Genomic DNA, 20345 nt, shown 5'->3' with positions numbered 1-20345 from the left:
GCTGGCCCTCGCTTCATACTCGTCGCCAAACCCACTGGCTCCATGTCATCTACATGACCCTGCTAGGTAAAGTCCCCCCTTATCTCAGCTCGCTGGTCACCATAGCATCTCCCACCTGTAGCACACGCTCCAGCAGGTATATCTCTCTAGTCACCCCCAAAACCAATTCTTTCTTTGGCCGCCTCTCCTTCCAGCTCTCTGCTGCCAATGACTGGAACGAACTACAAAAATCTCTGAAACTGGAAACACTTATCTCCCTCACTATCTTTAAGCACCAACTGTCAGAGCAGCTCACAGATTACTGCACCTGTACATAGCCCACCTATAATTTAGCCCAAACAACTACCTCTTTCCCTACTGTATTTAATTCATTTATTTATTTTGCTCCTTTGCACCCCATTATTTTTATTTCTACTTTGCACATTCTTCCATTGCAAATCTACCATTCCAGTGTTTTACTTGCTATATTGTATTTACTTTGCCACCATGGCCTTTTTTTGCCTTTACCTCCCTTCTCACCTCATTTGCTCACATCGTATATAGACTTGTTTATACTGTATTATTGACTGTATGTTTGTTTTACCCCATGTGTAACTCTGTGTCGTTGTATCTGTCGAACTGTTTTGCTTTATCTTGGCCAGGTCGCAATTGTAAATGAGAACTTGTTCTCAACTTGCCTACCTGGTTAAATAAAGGTGAAATAAATAAAAATAAAATAAAAAGAGAGAAGCACGGTATTTCTTCGTATCTAAACAATTTATGACATAATTTAAAACCATAGAAGTAGCAGAGATGGTACTATGACCTGGTCTGAACTCTGACTGTTTTACATTCAGAAAAGATGTAGCAATTAAAAGGGATCTAAGCTGAGTATTAATCAATGATTCCAGGATTTTTGCCAAGCAAGTGTAACGGCCGTTGGTGGAAGAAGGTGAGGACCAAGGTACAGCGTGGTACGTGTTCATCATCTTTATTTAACTGAACACTGAATAACCAAAACAACAAAAGAACAACCGAAACAGCTCCGTTAGGTGCGAAACAGACTAAACAGAAAATAACTAACCACACCACAAAGGTGGGAAAAGGCTACCTAAGTATGGTTCTCAATCAGAGACAACGATAGACAGCTACCTCTGATTGAGAACCACACTCGGCCAAACACACAGAAAAGAAAACATAGAACCCACAACATAGAATGCCCACCCCAACTCACACCCTGACCCAAAATAGAGACATAAAAGGTCAGGGCATGACAGCAAGAGAGTTTGGAAATGGGGCGATAATTATTTTAATCACTCTGGTCGCCACCTTTATGTAGAGGAAGTACATGGGCCGCCTTCCAAACTCTAGGGATAGTACTTGATATAATTGTCAAGTTTAAAATATGTGTTAATGCTTCCGCAATCAATGGAGCAGAAAGCTGTAATAAGAAGGGATCAAGCATATCAGCCCCAGTTGATTATTTTTTACATCAATCATGAGTAGCTGTTGCAACACATCAGAAGTAGACAGTTGCTCCAGAGAGCACAAGGATTCACTGGGGGTTGTCTGGTCCTTTATCAAGTCGACTAGCAACTGGATAGAGGACAAGAGAGCAACTGATTATGTTGGTCATATTGTGGCATTAGCGTTCCCACAACACTGTTTACTTATATGACTGGTTCAATGACATGCTATGGGTGAATGGCATACAGTAAAGTAGTACGATACTCCACACGGTTCTTATTTCCACGTTCAGCACAACTAAAAACTTGGAAACTCCGAAACCGACCAGTGGAGCAGGCTCCTCAGAGGAGGAAGGGGAGGACCATCCTTCTCAGTGAATTTAATTTAAAAAAAAATGTAAAACAGCTCTAGGACCATGCCCCAGGACTACCTGACATGATGACTCCTTGCTGTCCCCAGTCTATCTGACCGTGCTGCTGCTCCAGTTTCAACTGTTCTGCCTTATTATTATACGACCATGCTGGTCATTTATGAACATTTGAACATCTTGGCCATGTTCTGTTATAATCTCCACCCGGCACAGCCAGAAGAGGACTGGCCACCCCACATAGCCTGGTTCCTCTCTAGGTTTCTTCCTAGGTTTTGGCCTTTCTAGGGAGTTTTTCCTAGCCACCGTGCTTCTACACCTGCATTGCTTGCTGTTTGGGGTTTTAGGCTGGGTTTCTGTACAGCACTTTGAGATATCAGCTGATGTACGATGGGCTATATAAATAAATTTGATTTGATTTGATGATTGAAAAAGTTATCATTTTTAGATAAACCTATACTAAATATAGTCACCAAATAATTAATTAAAACACACTGTTTTAAATTGGTCTACAGTAGCCTCAACAGCATTCTGTTTGGTAGCACCATGGTTTAGTCGGAGGACAACTAGCTTCCATTCTCCTCTTGCTACATTGACTTCAATACAAAACCTAGGAGGCACTTGGTTCTCACCCCTTTCCATAGACTTACACAGTAATTATGACAACTTCCGGAGGATGTACTCCAACCTATCAGAGTTCTTGCAGCATGAACTGACATGTTGTCCACCCTATCAAAGGGTCAGATAATGAATTTAGTACTGATAGTATAAGCTACAGCTAGCTAGCACTGCAGTGTATAAAATGTGGTGAGTAGTTGACTAAAAGAGAGAGAAAGACAATAGTTGAACTGTTTTCAACAAATTCATTTCTTCAAAAATGAAGAAGCAAGAGAGAGAGAGAGAGAGAGAGAGATTTTCATATTTTTTCACTTTCAGTTTCACTTACTTAGCTAGCAAATGCAGCTGGCTAGTTTAGTTACTTGAACACCTGGCTCAAACAGAGGTATGCTATGTTAGCTAGCTGGCTATGACTATCCAACACAACACCGGAACTCTTCCAAGTCAAGGTAAGCTTTTGGTTTTATTATTTTATTGCCCCCGGGGCCCGCCGGTGTAACTGCTTACTGACTATACACTGTGACGTTAATGATTGTAGTGGATTTACTTGCGCATTAGTTCTATTAGCTATGTTGACTAGGACGTTACTTTAGCAAATATGGGGACAACGGTGTAGGCTGTGTGTAGTGGTTATGGCATGGTTTGGCTTGGAAAGGTTTTTTCGCCTGGTCACATCCAGCTGATGTGTTGTTCATTGAAGTCCACAAACGAAGGGAAAAGGTGAGAGGAGGAGAGTGCATTGAGGAGAGAAGGAATGCAATGTGGGTGCTATGAAAGTGAACTGTGTTTATGCGTGATCAGAGTATTCATTCCGCCGAATCTGTTGCAAAACGTTTATTAAACGGAAGCAAACGACACAGGGATAAAAAATATCTGAATTTTAGACTAACTGTTGGACTAATGATTACACCCTGGATCAGCTAGATGCAGGCAAGAGTGTGCAAGGCGGTATTGAATGTGCCACTGTCTGTCCATGTCACTGCCACTGTCTGTCCAAAATTCACAAATCTAGTGGAGGAAGGGGCAGTAGAAGAGCAGCCATCTTGTGAGAAAAGCTGGTACCTCATCGATGGGGAATTCAAGAGACATAACTAGCAGGCCTTGCGCCGTATCTTCGCGTGATCTGGTCTTGTGTGAATTTCACAAAAGATTCCTATTGTTCTGTAAGTTTTGTGTTGAGGATCTGTCATCAGGATAGTCTGTCATCTACATTTTTTCTCCCAACCTGTGTGCACCTACATTGTACACTTTAATTCATAGGCTAGTTTGTAGCAAACTCATGATGGGTATAGGGAAAATCTATCGATGTGTTACATTGAACTGAATGGAATATGAATGACAGTCATCCATCATGCTGTAATAGAAATAAGGCCATGCTCATGAAAAAAAATGATTGTCCTGCCTCATCATAAACGGCTCCGGCCGCAACTGGAATCGACCAATAGGAAACTCTACAAAAAATAATGTATGTACATTTTAACTCTGAGATTATAACAATATGTTTCGTGACACAATACGCACACGCACATTACGGATGTTTTAGGAAGAGCTACCGACGCATGTAAAGTTGGGGTATATAAAATACGCCGTGAGAGCGTTTGTGTACAATCCACTGCAATGCCAGAATTGTAAAAAGTTTGGACACGTGTCAAGTGGGAACAGGCTGAATATGTTTGTGGCTGAATCCATTTTTTTGTTAAAGAGTTATAGTCGAAGCCTTCCCTGTTTCTGGTCCACACTCCAGTCCAGTTGGTGGCGGTAATGCACATTAAAGTTGGTTGCCAACCGCCATAAAAAAAGAAATCCACAAAAGAAGAAGAAGAAGAAGCAGAAGCAGAAGCGACATACAGGGAGAGGTGCGAAATGGAGGGAGGAAGATAGATATCTGACTTTAGAAGACAATAGACTGTAAAAACTATTGTTAAAAAAAAAACAAGAAGTAGCTTACCTCCCACATCTGGGTGCAACTGTCAAACATCAGATGAATTCATCGCCTAACAGTGGCTTTCAAAACAGGCTTAGGCTAAATCTTTTCGGGGAAAAAAAGCCACAAAGGAATAGGCCTAGTCATTCCAAATATAGCTAGCTTGTATTAACTTGAGCATCAGTTTTCTTTAAAATATGGAAAGGCAGCGTTATGATTAGGCTATTTCAAAGCCATTTCATGACTATGTGAAAAACAAGGTAAGTTGACAGCGTCACTAGCTAAAGCAAAAGAGTCATAAAACAGGATTGTTTACATGTTCTCCTGCATGAACAAATGCTGAAGTCATTCTAGTCATTTCAGCCCAAATATTTCGCGCTACCAGTTTTACGCGTTTACCTTTTAGTCAATATAAAAATCTCAGCCTAGGTGTAAAGCGGTTGTCCGTATAGCGACCAACTCCTATTGTAGATCTACACAGCCTGCGTTGCGATGTAGAGTAATTTTTCCTAAATATGTCGGGCAACCAGTTTTACGGGTACTCTCTTGTACACTGCCTGGGTTTCGACATCACGGGGGATATTTATATATTCGGAAATGGTATTCCCTTTAAAATGCACTTGTCCTTACTCGCACTCCTGTAGCGCACGTTGACGGGACGGTTATAGGTTGTCATTGCCAGTGCAAGTTGTTACTCCATGTAGCACCTCTACTCGGGGGAATAGCATTGCTTAGAAACTACGACAGTGACTTGAGGGTAAGTACAGTATGCTTCTGTCAATGGTGTGCGATATGCTTGCCTTGTATCAGTTGTCTGCCTGTATTGACCTATCATTATCACACTTAAGTGATGCTATTGTCTTAGGGACTGCTGTCAATACAGTATCTAGCCTCATAACCCAGCACTACAGTATACGGTACTCGGTGTCTACTGTAGAGATAATGTTGTATTGTATGGTAGTTATTCGTGCTTTAGTTTGAAAAAGTATGCTATGTCTACTTTATCTTAAAACAGGTCAGCTGTTCAGATTTCTGTCTGACCACAATTTAGGCTATTCCACAATTTCTTATATTTCCTCAGCCATTGGCTAGTTCAGACAGGTTCACTTGTGATCAACAACTGCCTGACCCAGACACTTGAGGAGAGCTTGGCGAGGTTCCCCATGTTTCCTTTCATTTGTGGAGGAGGGTTGGGGTTTAGGGCTGTGGGGACATGTAGGGGGATCTGCTTGTGTCCCTGTATTTAGTTACAGACCATCAGCGATTTTGACACAGAGCCAGATGTGGTCAAAGTGTTGATTACAAGTATGATTGGTCGGCCCACTCCTGTTAGCTAAAGGTGAGGTTTGGTTCATTCACCAATTTTCTTAAGGGCTCTAGGAATGTTTCTCACCATTTTGAGGAATCCACACTTCTACATGGACATGTTATTCTTAGTAGGGAGTCGAGCAGAATTTGAGTTGTTCTACGATTGAGAACCTCAAAAAACAAGAAATACAGAAACGCTTCAAGTAACTTTTAGGAATGCAGTTTGCCATACAGTTTCACTTCCTCCTAAAATGCCTTTCGCCAAATAAATCCTTGCGTAAAATATGTTCGCTCCAGCTTTAGTAATGACAGGTGAACAGAAGGTCAGGGCCATCTACTATGCCCCTTCACCAACGGATCTGATGACCACATGAGTGAGAGTGTGACTGGTCTATTGTGAAGCAGTGGGGGAGTAGATGAGATGTGGCTTTGGCTGACCCATGGACTGATTATGACCTTAATGTGATATCGCGGCTAAATCAACAAATAATATGTAGGAATAGGCAAATACTCCACTGTTTCAAGGCAGCCGGTGGTAAATACATGGGTCCTGGCCCCGAGGTCAGACACTGCAGAAGCAGGTGATGACATGCAGTTCAACATAATTGGTACCCTTGATAAAGATGAACAAAAATGACTGTATAAAATAACTCATTCAAATACTGAGCTATATTGTATGCTCAAATAGTTTAAAAAAATGTATACTAATACAATTGTAAAACAAAATATATTTCACTTAACAAGTAATACAAATAATTCTCAACAAGATTGGTGTCAATTATTGGCACCCCTGTTTTCAATACTCCGGCACCCTCCCCTTGTGAGGATAACGGCCCTGAGCCTTTTTCGAAAATGTTTAATGAGATTGGAGAACACATTGGGAGGGATCTTATACCATTCCTCCATGCAGAATCTTTCCATATCCTTTTGTCTGTGTTTATGGACTGCCTTCTTCAATTCAAACCACAGGTTTTCAATGGGGTTCAAGTCCAGAAACTGAGTTGGCCATTGCAAGATGTAGATTTTGTGGTCAGTTAACCATTTCTTTGTGGTTTTTGATTAATGCTTGGAGTTATTGTCTTGCTGGAAACTGGCTGCAAGTGGATTTTTCAGCTTCCTGGCAAAGGCAACCAGGTGTTTTGCTAAAATGTCCTGGTACTTGGAGGAGTTCATGAATCTGTTGACCTTTTATCAAGGGCCCGAGGACCAATGAAAGCAAAACAGTCCCATAACATCAAAGATCCACCACCATATTTTGCAGTAAGTGAGATTATTTTCTGCATATGCATCCTTCTTTTGAACTCACCACTGGTGTGCGTGGCAAAAGAGCTCTATTTTCGTGTCATCTGACCAGAGCACCGGTGCCAATCCAAGTACCAATGCTGTTTAGAAAACTCCAGGCGTTTACATTTGTTGGTTGCTCTCAATAAAGGCTTTTTTCCGTCAACCCTTCCAAAGAGCTTATTGGCATGGAATATTGTAGATTTGGGGATTTGGGTGACATGAAGACGTAACCAAGTTCGGTAATTCTCCAACTTTGGCCACTGGATTTTTCTTTGCCTCTCGAACCATCTTCCTCCACTGCGTGGTGCAACTGACATTTTGCACGCAAGGGAGGATGAAGAAAGCTTGTCTTGAATCACTTGGCATCTTGTTATGACATGCATTATCTGAATTATACCTACAGAGGAGTGGCTTTTATGGAGGAACTGTGTGTGTTTAGAGCAGCACTATAATTAACACGTCTTACCTTTTTGTAATTAATGAATCCAATGTGATTTTATTTTATTTTATAATGCTTGTAACGTCCTCAGTAGGCTGCAGTAACCTATGCTTCAGCGGGGAGGTGCAGGTACCCTACGCAAGCCACTGGCAAAGATTTCCAGCTAGCAAACTCACCACAGATGCTGGAATATGTTTCTGAGTGACAGAGTGAGGGCTTTGTAGGTTAAAATAACGGTTCTGCTCCTGAACAGTGTAGGTCACTTTTGTTTCGGGTTCAGGTCCTCAAAAAGTTTGCTTGTTTTCAGTTCTGATCCAGTTCCAACCTTTTGATTTCCACACTGAGTTTGGAATAATACTATGATATTGTAAAACTGATAATGAGCTTTTATTGTTAGAGCTGTTTGAAAAGACTGCCTCAAATGTCAGCCTCTTTTGGCAGGATTTTGTTTTGGGCTGCTTGGTTACAGGCTGTAAATTAGTTAATAGACCAGTAAGACAGAGTTTCAAACCTCTCTGCCAATAACAGCTATTTTAAAATGTTCCCTCCCCACTTAGACCACTCCCAGACAGTCCTAGCAAAAGTATTGCATGAGAAATGGCTCTTTGCTAAGAAGCCCCAGTATTTTTATTTTTGCACGATGTTTTATTTAAAACAATCACAGTAAGGTACTTAATAGTTACCCAGAAATGTTTTGATGTAGAGATTAAAAATGGCTGCATTTGACCTTTTTTTTTTTTAAGTGAAATTAATTTTAAAAAGTTGAAAATGAATGCAGATTTTATTTATAAGACTCTTTAGGGGTGCCAATAATTGACACCTATCCTTTTGAGAGAGAAACTATTGCATCTCTTTCTCTGAGTGAGTGTATTAGTATAAAATATCAGTTGATGTAGTCTTGACTTACTGTGCTGTATGTTTTCATATCTCACGCTCCTATTTGACACTCTGAACTCACATTCCCCTGTCTGTTTTTTCTGTCTCTCTCAGTAACGAGTGATCATGGAGAGCTTCTCTCCGCTGGTCCTGTCCATCGCCGCCACCAGCTTTGTGACGTTCCAGTGTCTGTTCCACTTTGTCAGCCCCTGGATCTCTGCTCAGTTCTTTCCTGGGTACCACCGTCTCAGTCCCAGACACACCATAGAGTGGAACTCCAGGTACAGCATCTGATCCTCTGAGAAATTATATTATTGACTATTCAATCTAAGCTCCTATCAGACAACCTATTGTATTATCATTTTCCCAGTTGAAGCATATTTCTGAGCGTAGACACTCAAATATCGTTATCGAGAATTGTCCATATGCGTGGAATCCCACCGCTGCCGCCAAATGTTACGTTTAAGGAAGTATGCTTTTATGAGTATTTGTGTCTGTTTTTTGTGTTTTCTAGAACTGTGTCTACATTGCACGCCTTGATAGTGGGGCTTTTTTGTCTCTACATATTACTTCATGATGATGCAGTCAATGAAGACCCTGTCTGGTAAGAATCTCCCTGACTACTAAGTGTGCAATCCTTGGTAGAATATTCATATTTTGTACATTTGACACCATGCTTTCTTATCATATTTTCAACATGTGCTTTGTGCTATCTTGCTTATAGGGGAGATCCGTCACTGGTGAAAATAAATGTGGCCATGACCTGTGGCTACCTCCTATCAGGTGGGTCTACCACTTCAGACATGTCTAACCGTTGTATTACTTTGCATATTCCCATGGATTATGTTGACCCATACAGTGAGCTATCTCCCTTGTCTGTCTTGCAGATATGCTGCTCATATGTTACTATTGGCGGGCGATAGGGGACAAGTTTTTTGTAATCCACCACCTGGCAGCACTGTATGCTTACTACTATGTACTGGTGAGTTCCTTACTGACCCAGAGCAGAATGTGCAGGCAAGATGGGGAAGGGACATGGGCCAAGGGTGAACAGCCATGTAGTTTGATGGGATGGGTTAGAGTAGATAACAAAGGTCTGGTCAGTGATGAAATAGTAGAGTTCCACTTTAGTCAGCATTATATTTGGAATACTTTGATTTACAGTTTTGTTACTGTGTAATTGACCTATAAGTACATTTGCTACAAGTGTTATTACTCAGTTTTAATCATTGCAAAATGTGTTTTACTGCAGTATTACCCAGTAATGGAACACTGTAAATTGTTTCCCTCCCCTGTTTGGAAGGGGCAGTGTAAGTAGCTACAGTTGTCAAGCACTTTTGATATGTTGCTTGTTCAATTGTATCTGTATGATATAAAAATCGCTAAGGATAGAGTTTAAACTAGGCATTGGGCTGACAATTTGAGTTTTATTGAGGAAGGACACTTTGCACTGTCTTTTGTGCATGTATGAGTCAGAAGACATCTGTAAGCTAGTTGGACTGAAAATCTTTGTTTTTGTTACATTTATTGCATATCTTTATTTGATGTACCACCGAAAGCTAGACAACAGTGTGTTTAGGTAGATAGATAGATAGATGACGGTTCACTCTTGGTCCTGTCCTGTGTAGGTGTTCTGGGCCATCAGGTTCAGTGGCTGCTAAGACTAACGATGATGACAATTGGGACCATTTTTTGCATGGAATGTGATGGCTTGTAGTGCGGGTTTCCAGGACACATTCAGCCTAGTCCTGGACTAGAAAACATGCTCAATGGAGAGTCGCCATTGAAAGTGCTTTTTAGTCCCAGACTGGGCCTAATCTGTGTCCCAGTAAACCATCCTGTAGATTTTCTGTCTATACTGCATGAAGCCTTCTCTTCACTCAGTCTGTAATGGTGATTGGTGCATGCTGCCTTTTTTGCTTGTTTTGACCTTTCAACCCTACAACCTATACAACTATACAAAGAAAGGGACCTCTCATATATTTCCAAATTACCACTGACTTATTTTAGTAAACTCTACTGGCTAATTACTGGTCCCTTTTTGAGGTAATGTTAGAATGGATTGTAGAGTAAAGGTTATGAAATTGATCATGACATTAACTTATGTCATCCACATAGGTAGTCCATACATCTTTTATTTTCTCTAGAGTGTTTGTTCTCTTTTTCAATGTTGGGATGGGGGCTTTTAATTGTGCCAGTTCTCACTAGTTGCACATCTGTTTTGTTTATGTATTTTTTCTGTCTCTCCTCCACTAACGTGTGTGTGTGTTTCTGTTAGTGATGCACCGATATAACATTTTTGGCCGATACCGATATCCGATCTTTTCCTTGCCCCCCCCCCAAAAAAAATTGCTACCTTTTTAAGCATTCTAGTACAGTTAAATATTTGACACACACACATGGACGCAGCGGTCTAAGGTACTGCATCTCAGTGCAAAAGGCATCACTACAGTCCCTGGTTTGAATCCAGGCTATCACATCCGGCTGTGACTGGGAGTCCCATAGGGCGGCGCACAATTGGCCCAGCGTCGTCCAGGGTAGGCCGTCATGTAAATAAGAATGTGTTCTTAACTGACTTGCCTAGTTAAATAAAGGTTACACACACACACCACACTGACCAAAAAGTTATTTTGTTGGCATTTACGTATGTCCTCATTACCAGTAAAGCATAATCCAAACCTATTTCTTTCACTTACTTGCTGTTTGGTTGTTCATTTGTTCAGTTGTTTCATTCTCAACCAGGATTTCTATGGAACTCTGTTTGGGTCTTTGCATGTCAAAAAGATACACGTCAAATAACACCTGAAGACCTGAATGTGACTGCACGTCACATAATAATTTAACACGTTCATGAATTCTGTATGTAGTTATTACACTATCACTCGTATTTCATATGTCACAACGATTCATCGATACGTATGCTACAGTGCTGGTCATAAAATTAAAATTAAAAAAGAAGCTAGCTAGCTCATGGATGCAAACATAGCAAAACGACAATCTGTTTCAGTAGCTATAGTTAGCTAGCTAACTATATAACTAGGTGTCATCATCTAAAATAACCCTAATTTATAAAACAGTTCATATTTGATTAATTAATGGTGGTCGGACCCATCTATGTGAAGCTAGCCACAATAAGGATTAGCCACAATAGTGGACTTTGCGCTTAGCCTTCAAATTAAGAGTATGTCATTGGCAGTGGTGCAAATGAATACAAATAGTAGAATTATGCCATAGTTGAATAGATAATGCTAAACGAGGTTGGAATGTTATATAAAATCAACAAAAGACAATCAATCAATCAATAAAATGTATTTATAAAGTCCTTCTTACATCAGCTGATGTAACAAAGTGCTGTGCAGAAACCCAGCCTAAAACCCCAAACAGCAAGCAATGCAGGTGTAGAAGCACAGTGGCCAGGAAAAACTCCCTAGAATGGCTGGAACCTAGGAAGAAACCTAGAGAGGAACCAGGCTATGAGGGGTGGCCAGTCCTCTTCTGGCTGTGCCGGATGGAGATTATAACAGAACATGGCCAAGATGTTCAAATGTTCATAGATGACCAACAGGATCTAAAAATAATAATCACAGTGGTTGTAGAGGGTGCAACGGGTCAGCACCTCAGAAGTAAATGTCAGTTGGCTTTTCATAGCCAATCATTCCGAGTATCTCTACCGCTCCTGCTGTCTCTAGAGAGTTGAAAACAGCAGGTCTGGGACAAGGTAGTCTGGTGATCAGGTCAGGGTTCCATAGCAGCAGGCAGAACAGTTGAAACTGGAGCAGCAGCACGACCAGGTGGACTGGGGACAACAAAGAGTCATCAGGCCAAATAGTCCTGAGGCATGGTCCTAGGGGTCAGGTACTCCGAGAGAGTGAATGCTTAAATTCACACAGGACACTGGATAAGACAGGATAAATACTCCAGATATAAGACTGACACTAGCCCCCCGACACACAAACTATTGCAGCATAAATACTGGAGGCTGAGACGGGAGGGGTCGGGAGATACTGTGGCCCCGTCCGACGATACCCCTGGACCAGGCCAAATAGGCAGGATATAACCCCACCCACTTTGCCAAAGCACAGCCCCCACACCACTAGAGGGATATCTTCAACCACCAACGTACTATCTTGAGACAAGGCCGAGTATAGCCCACAAAGATCTCCCCCATAGCACGAACCCAAGGGGGGGGGGGTCGCCAACCCGGACAGGAAGATCACGTCAGTGACTCAAGTGACCCACCCCTCCTAGGGACGGCATGGAAGAGCACCAGTAAGCCAGTGACTCAGGCCCTGTAATAGGGTTAGAGGCAGAGAATTCCAGTGGAGAGAGGGGAACCGGCCAGGAAGAGACAGCAAGGGTGGTTCTTTGCTCCAGTGCCTTTCGTTCACCTTCACACTCCTGGGCCAGACTACACTCAATCATAGGACCTACTGAAGAGATGAGTCTTCAATAAAGACTTAAAGGTCGAGTCAGTCACATGGAAAGGCAGACCATTCTCTAAAAATGGAGCTCTATAGGAGAAAGCCCTGCCTCCAGCTGTTTGCTTAGATGTTCTAGGGACAATAAGGAGGCCTGCGTCTTGTGACCGTAACGTACATGTAGGTATGTACGGCAGGACCAAATCAGAAAGAAAGGTAGGAGCAAGCCCATGTAATGCTTTGTAGGTTAGTAGTAAAACCTTGAAATCAGCCCTATTCTTAACAGGAAGCCAGTGTAGAGAAGCTAGCACTGGAGTAATATGATGATTTTTTTTGTTAATTTGACAAAAATCTGTTGAAATCACACTGGATGTATTATAATTTTTTAGATTTGCATTGGGGGCATACTTATTTCACTGTACAACCTTACCTATGGATTGTGGATCAATGACATGAGGTATCAGTCTACTCAGTGACACCCAGAGAACATTAGCATCGTGGCTCTTATTGCGGGACTCTGAAACAACTGTGAATTGAGACACATTTATTGTCAACCTATGTGTATTGAACAATATTCAAGACAAAACAATACTGCGTGGATGTTTTTGGAGTCTGATAACTCTGAGGAGGAAGTTGGGAAAAAATATATTGGGTATTGAGTAGACTGTTACCCCATTTCATTGATCCCCAATCCTTAGATAAAGCTGTACAGTGCAATATGAATGTCAATACACAATATGCTGACTGGGGAGGGGATTTCCCACAGTCACAGTCCCACGATAAGAGCTGCAACGCTAATATTTGTATAAACTCTTCACAGTTGTGTTCTGTGGGTGTCACCGAGTAGACTGATACCCCATTCTATTGCTTCACAATCCAACCTTGTTTAACATTACCTAGTTTAAATATGGCATGATTCCACCAATTGTGACCTGCATCACTTTCAAAGGGGCACTTTTATTTTGAAGGCAAACCTCAAATTCCACGATTGTGCCTAATCCTTATTGTGGCTAGCTTCACAACACATAGCCCAGTCCGGTCGACCCTCACTAGTCAGATGAAGCAAGCTGGCTGCTTATAACGTTAGCTTTGGGCAACAGGTTTAAGTAGCTGGCTAGCTATTTATTTTCATGAACTGAAGTTCAATTTCAATAGGCGAACAACAAGTGGCTACCTAGCTAATACTTACTCACAATGATTCCTAAATCACTGCTAAGAATAGTGAAAATTACTGCAGTTTCTATTGGTCATTGTTTTCAGGCTGGCTGTATTGGTGCTAGCTAGGTACCAACCTAAAGCTAGCTAGCTACCACAGAAGTTGCGGTCAAACAAATAATGCTTTATTACCAACGCGGTATTGTAAACACATCGTTTGTGGCCGGTGTTTGCTCGTTTGCAGACTTTTTTTGTACAGCTTTGACAGTGCTACTGATAGTATTGGTGGCACATGGCTTGCACGTGCATATTCAAAACACACAACATTCTCTAATAGAACTGTGTTATTTGACGTGTCGAATTTAAAGCTTATTAACCGCATCAAAGAGTGTTATTGTCAAATAGTGTTATTTGACGTGTGTATTTTTTGACGCGCAAAGACCCAAACGGCATTCCATAGTATGTCGTGAAGCTAATAGCAGTGTTTAACTCCGGTAGAGCAGCATCTGAACAATAACGTACTTGGTAACGTTAGTGTGTACCGGTGCTCGACCAGTCGCGAAAGCCAACATCACCCAAGACAGAGAACGGTTGATTATCAAGGGCATTGAATTCCATTATCTTGGCGTTAATGGATTTCGCCTTTTGAGTTGTCTCACTGTAATTTTCTTACTCTTTCAAATGACTGCTCGACTTGTTGACTGCTCCATCCACACAGCAGACATTGTGGGCTAGGTTAGGAATGCTGTGTTGCAGGTGTAGCAAAAAATTTTACGCGGCGTCATTACATCATGTACCTACGTTATATAAGTATGCACGTCAGCTTTGACATTGGTTTTTCACATCGGCGTTAAACTAGACATTGGGCCGATACTGATGTTGGCATTTTTTTTTTTTTAGCTAATATTGGCCGATTCCAATATGTTCACCGACATATCGTGCATCCCTAATGTGTGATCAATTAACCTAGTCTTGTGTCTCTAACATGCTAACTATACAGTACATGCAAAAAATGGCCTAAACAAAGAACAGGCCTGTGTCAATTGGCTAGGTACAGAAGGGGGGCCCTTCCTATCTTGTCTGTAGTGGATTCTGTTGTGGTACATTGAGCACATGTTGCCTAATAACAGTATGGACTTACCAGTACTTAGAGGTATGAGCATGCACTGCTGGAATGTTCACCACCACTTTTTGTACACATTGTGAAAATGTCTGTGACCCAAGTTTATTAACTGTGTCATAACCCCAGTAAGTGCACCTCAATTTTTCCTTCTTAGAGATCGTACAGTAAGTTTACGATCATGATTTATCCTGAACTCAAATATTATTGCGAATACTTCTCTTGCCATTATTTTCTTTGCACTTTGTTCTTTCTCTTTTAGAGCATAGGAATGTTGCCTTATTTTGCTAACTTCCGTCTGGTCGCAGAGCTTTCCACTCCTTGTGTGAATCAGCGGTAGGTAACTTCGATGCCAAATAGACTCATGCACGTGCGCAAACTCGCACGCACAACATTACCTGGGAAGTGGAGGGAACCTTGTAAAGTAACCATTTGGTGCCCTGAATGTATTTGCAGAAGGGCTTTTGCCGTTGATAGTAGTGCATTTAACCATTTCAGAAACCGTATTGACCCTTAATGTTTAACTACTTATAATAAGTCAGTCCAGACACACCCAGCCAAAAGCTTGTATCTGACAGCATTATGTTTCATACTTAAACACATTTGAGTCACATTTCTAATTGTACACTATTATCCTGATTTGAATCCAACAAAGACAAAATACAGATGCAATGTTAAAGAATTGTACTTAAAATCTTTCAAGTGCTGGGTATATGTGCCTTCAGAAAGTGTTCACACCCCTTGACTTTTTCCACATTTTGTTGTGTTAATTACATTTTTTTAATCCATTTTTAATTCAAACAAAAAATAATCACCCATATACACACACAATACCCCATAATAACAATGTCAAAACATATATTTTTAGAAATGTTTGCAAATTTATTGAAAATGAAATACAATAATCTCATTTACATAAGTATTGCATAAAATGTCTAAATATGTTTTCACTTTGTCATTATAGGATATTGTGTGTAGATGGGGGCCGGGGATCTATTTGAAATCATTTTGAATTCCGGCTGTAACCCACAAAATGTATAATAAGTCAAGACAGTAGTACAATGACTTTTACCATGTCCCCTCCCATCATGGTGGAGGATTGTAGTGATACACATTTTACATAGGGCTGGTCATTGAATACTGGGGACTCTTTCCGAAGGCACTGTATATATGTGTAATGTAGGTGACCTTTCTGGAACAATGCCAGTTGATATCCATGACTCCATTACAAAGTGAGTTCATCTTCAACTCCTATCTCATTCTGTCGCCATCCATAACTGTACTAACTATCTATCTTTCAGCTGGTTCTTTGAAGTGCTTGGTTATCCAAAAAGATCATTACCAAATATGGTCAACGGCATTGCCATGACGGCATCCTTCTTCCTGGTGAGGATAGCGGTCATGCCGCTGTACTACAGCCGGATGTATGCCGTGTACGGGACGGAACCCTTCTACCGGGTGACCTTTGGTGGCCGCTGTGCCTGGATGGGCCCCAGTTTCTGTCTAGACATTATGAACGTGATGTGGATGCATAAAATGGCCCGTGGCTGCATTGGTGTCCTGCGTTCTCCTGGAAAGGTGAATGTGGAAAAGCTGCAGAATGGGAAAGTGCACTGAGGGATAGAAAAAGGCAATGGTGGTGTTATTTTATTGTATGTCTGCTTCAAATGGTTCATGGACGTTTTTGGATCAAATGGTTCATGGACTGGAAATGTCATGAGAGTCCCTATTATCCCGTGACCAGCCCTAGGTAAATTGCCTCCCACTACACTTGTCTGCCCAGAATACTTACAATTAAACAAGCGCTAAACTCCTCCACCATGATGGGAGGGGACATTGTAAAAGCCATTGGACTATATCTCCTCTTGGTCATTACAGTTAGAGAGTAAGTGAATGGACGGTGTGATATCATGGATGGAAACAGACAGACAAATACTCTTGTCTGCTGGACCCTTTTGTTTCTAAATTGTTTATGTCCACTCAAAGGTGTCTTGTGCATATTGCCAAAATGATATGAACGGACGAGAATGGAAGAGGAGCTCACATATTTTTCTAATGTTTATGAAGCTGTAAAGATGGCTCTTGCACAAATATCATGAGATATATATATGTATGAACAAAAATAACATATTTACTTACCTAATTACTCATTAAATCTGTGTTTTCACCAGCATTAGAATGTAAAAGATGTATATTAATCAGACTCCTACTGAAGTCTCTCTGCTCAGGAGCCTGCTCATGTTTGTAACATACAGTAGGCCTAGGAATTATCAGTCATGTGCATAAATTATCAGGGTAGAGTAAGACAAACCATAGCAAACATGCCAGATTGTGTCATTTTATCTCTAGAAGTGACCTTATTGAGTGATTTATGATAACAGCCATGAAAGTGCACTTATGTCTAACCGACACACACACAGTAGAACTTCACACAAGCAACTTTGCAGAGTTAACAAATTATTGATCATACTTCATTATTAACTGTTGAAACAGAGCTTTGTAATGTGAAATCCCTGTTGGATTTCTGGATGAGAATATGTTATTTATCGTGACATTTACAGCCATGGTAGTTTTAATATTTCTTTTTTTTTTTAAACACATTTTAGTAATGTACTCTTCTTTGAGTAAGTGATAACTAAATGTCCATAGCTGCTTTAAATAGTCTTCAGACTTCAGACTATATACGTGTTTGCTTGTGTCTGCTGTTGAGATGTCCTGCTCTCTTGTGGAGACAATGAGGGACTGCAAACATTGTATTTCCCATTTTGTCAAGACTGAACGTACTCGAAGGGAGAGTACAGTGGGCAAGGCGCATTGAGCAATATTCATAAACAAATTATTGATGTTAACCTTGGTTTGGTGTAATTCGGTCATCACATTGTTTTGTCTATACTTATGGCTACTTTGCCCACCATTATTACCTCCATCTGTTGTAAAAAATAAAAACGTGCTATTATGCATGCGTGTATTTTGGGGGGAATTTGAATTACATTAAATACGTTGATTCACTCACAATCATTTAAAAAAGTTATCCAGAAAACATATGTTTATTTACTGCAGGGGATGTTGGCACGTTTTTCTCATTGGGAGAATCTCAATTGCATACTCGTTGCGTACTCTCTCCTTCTCGAAACCCATTTGAGTTAGAAGGTCAGAGGGGTGGGACCTCTGGCTTTCTCATCCAATGGGTTTTGAAAAGGAGGCAAGGAGAGGACGCGAGGAGAATGCAATTGAGATATATTTTGGGGGGGCGGAAGGTAGTTTAGTGGTTAGAGCGTTGGGCCAGTAACTGAAAGCAACGAATTCCTGAGCTGAAGAGGTAAACATCTGTTGTTCTGCCCCTGAACAAGGCAGTTAATCCACTGTTCATAGGCCGTCATTGTCAATAAAAATGTGTTCTTAACTGACTTTCCTAGTTAAAAAAAAAAAAACATTCCCTGTATGATCCCATTTATTTTGAAACCGGAATTCGGATTTTCAGTCGGGGTCGTTAATGACATAATTTGAAAGACCTCTACCAAACCAAAGTAGACAAACATGTAACCACAGAGTTTACTGTCTTTGATGTAATGACACACCACTTCGATATCAAATCATAGAGAATGATTACTTGTGTCACATACTCTGCAACATCGCGTTGCTATTGAATAATTGAGGCTCACTAGTTTGCAGCCCCTACTGGATTAGTTGTTGATACCTAGCACTACCTAGCCTGCTTGCTATTACCAACATGAGGGCAAGTCAAGCTGTGCTATTCGGGTCTCCCTGTGGGGGTCTGTTGGCATGGCCCAGGGATTTATTGTACTACTGTGAGGTCACTTCTGCTGATTTATTTAAAGGACAATCTACTCCAAAATGCATGAACATTCAATTATGTTCTCTTCCTTTGAATCGAGGACAGTTTAATTTTATCTCCTGATCTCAATTTCATCACCAGCCAATTATATGTTAACCCCCAAACTAACTTAGCTAGTGTAACATTACTGTATCTTACTTAGCTAACAATTATTACACACATCTTATTAATAGGGTTGGCTTCCAGGATTACAAGATGGCTAGCTAGTTACCTTGGAGGTTTCTCAGATGATTTGATAAGAATCTGAGGAAGATATGTCATTTGTTGCCACTTGTCACTCTGATCTTAAAAGCTTGTTTCAGCAGACATTAAAGAATACAAAATATATAGGGGAAACACTGAGCTGAATCAGGTTGATACTGTTTGTAGCCAATAAATCATACAACTAGTCCGAAGATATGTCATTTGTTGCCACTTGTCACTCTGATCTTAAAAGCTTGTTTCAGCAGACATTAAAGAATACAAAATATATAGGGGAAACACAGCTGAATCACGTTGATACTGTGTGTAGCCAATAAATCATACAACTAGTCCGACGTTAAGTGTTACAGCTTGCGGACTGCCGTTGATACGACGCTGCTAATCAGAACATTCTTGACCAACCTTTACTTACCGATTTTACATTTTCGGAAGACACCGTTGTTTTTATAAACGTGTGTCTACTTGCAAGTGGTACTCCCCAAAAAATATTTAGAATATTCTACTTTTTGCACGGTACGAGGTAATCTTAGCTGCCGTATTTCTCGCATTTCCAAACATCTTTGCAGGAACTAGTCATTTCTAAGCGCCAGGGTCGCGGCCACATGAAGAAGAGGACACAGTGCGACCCAAACAACACGAACAAATATTTTCCTTTTTCCACACACACGATGACATTTGTCCCTCAGTACAAAACATGGATTTTGTGTGTTTTTTAAAAACAAAACTTTATAAGACAACAATGCCTTCCAAATCGAGAACAAAGAAAGTATCTCCAAGTAAAATTCAGTCGAAAATCTTCTGATTACGGCTAAACAGCAGTTTATGCACAACCTCAGACACAAGCTTTAGCTCTGCCACGGAGGGTCAGTTTACAAGGCTATTGCTGTTGATGGTGTTTGCATTTGTCTATCTGTTCTCTGTTGTCTGTTTATAGGCTGTCTTTGTTCCGCAACATAAGAATCCCTTATGTTGCGATGCGAGACAAAGCTACTTATAGGCCTACCCCTAGCACCATTAGTTGTTCAACATCTGATTCAACAGTTTCCACTTTCAGGGGTGAATGCTTCTGATTGTACAAAATAGTTTCCACCATCGACACACTGTATGACATCAGTGCTTTCATTTGTTTGTTGTAATGTATTTTGGCCTGTCATCTCAGGTGCAATAGCACCACCACCAGAATTCCCTGTGCACAAGGGGTCCGCCCCGTCCCAAGTCGAGACCACCACAACCCCCCAGCAGTTCCAGCAGCAGGATCGGCACATCAGAACCGGGCCTATGAGTTTGTGGAGTGCCCCATGAAGGCAGAAGACAGAGAAATGTGTGTCTGACA

General features: G+C 41.0%; 1 protein-coding gene across 5 annotated transcripts; it reads left to right on the top strand.

The window, feature by feature from the left end:
• The first annotated feature begins 2820 nt into the window (after positions 1–2820).
• Positions 2821–17923, top strand: LOC112260363 (TLC domain-containing protein 4-B). 5 transcript variants are annotated; one of them, XM_024435406.2, is made up of 8 exons: positions 4250–4615; positions 6860–6923; positions 8377–8543; positions 8777–8866; positions 8987–9045; positions 9150–9244; positions 15218–15291; positions 16257–17923. In XM_024435406.2, the coding sequence occupies exons 3-8, from the start codon at positions 8389–8391 to the stop codon at positions 16570–16572; spliced, it is 789 nt and encodes a 262-aa protein (XP_024291174.1). In that variant the 5' UTR covers positions 4250–4615; positions 6860–6923; positions 8377–8388; the 3' UTR covers positions 16573–17923. The 5 variants fall into 5 exon arrangements, with proteins under 5 accessions (XP_024291178.1, XP_024291175.1, XP_024291174.1 ...); XM_024435410.2 differs by lacking the exons at positions 4250–4615; positions 6860–6923 and adding an exon at positions 2821–2880; XM_024435407.2 differs by lacking the exon at positions 6860–6923 and having other exon boundaries at positions 4215–4287.
• The last annotated feature ends 2422 nt before the right edge of the window (positions 17924–20345 follow it).

The sequence above is a fragment of the Oncorhynchus tshawytscha genome, linkage group LG10, assembly GCF_018296145.1.
Source record: "Oncorhynchus tshawytscha isolate Ot180627B linkage group LG10, Otsh_v2.0, whole genome shotgun sequence".
NCBI lineage: Eukaryota > Metazoa > Chordata > Actinopteri > Salmoniformes > Salmonidae > Oncorhynchus > Oncorhynchus tshawytscha.
This window is presented reverse-complemented; position numbering and strand designations above follow the sequence as displayed.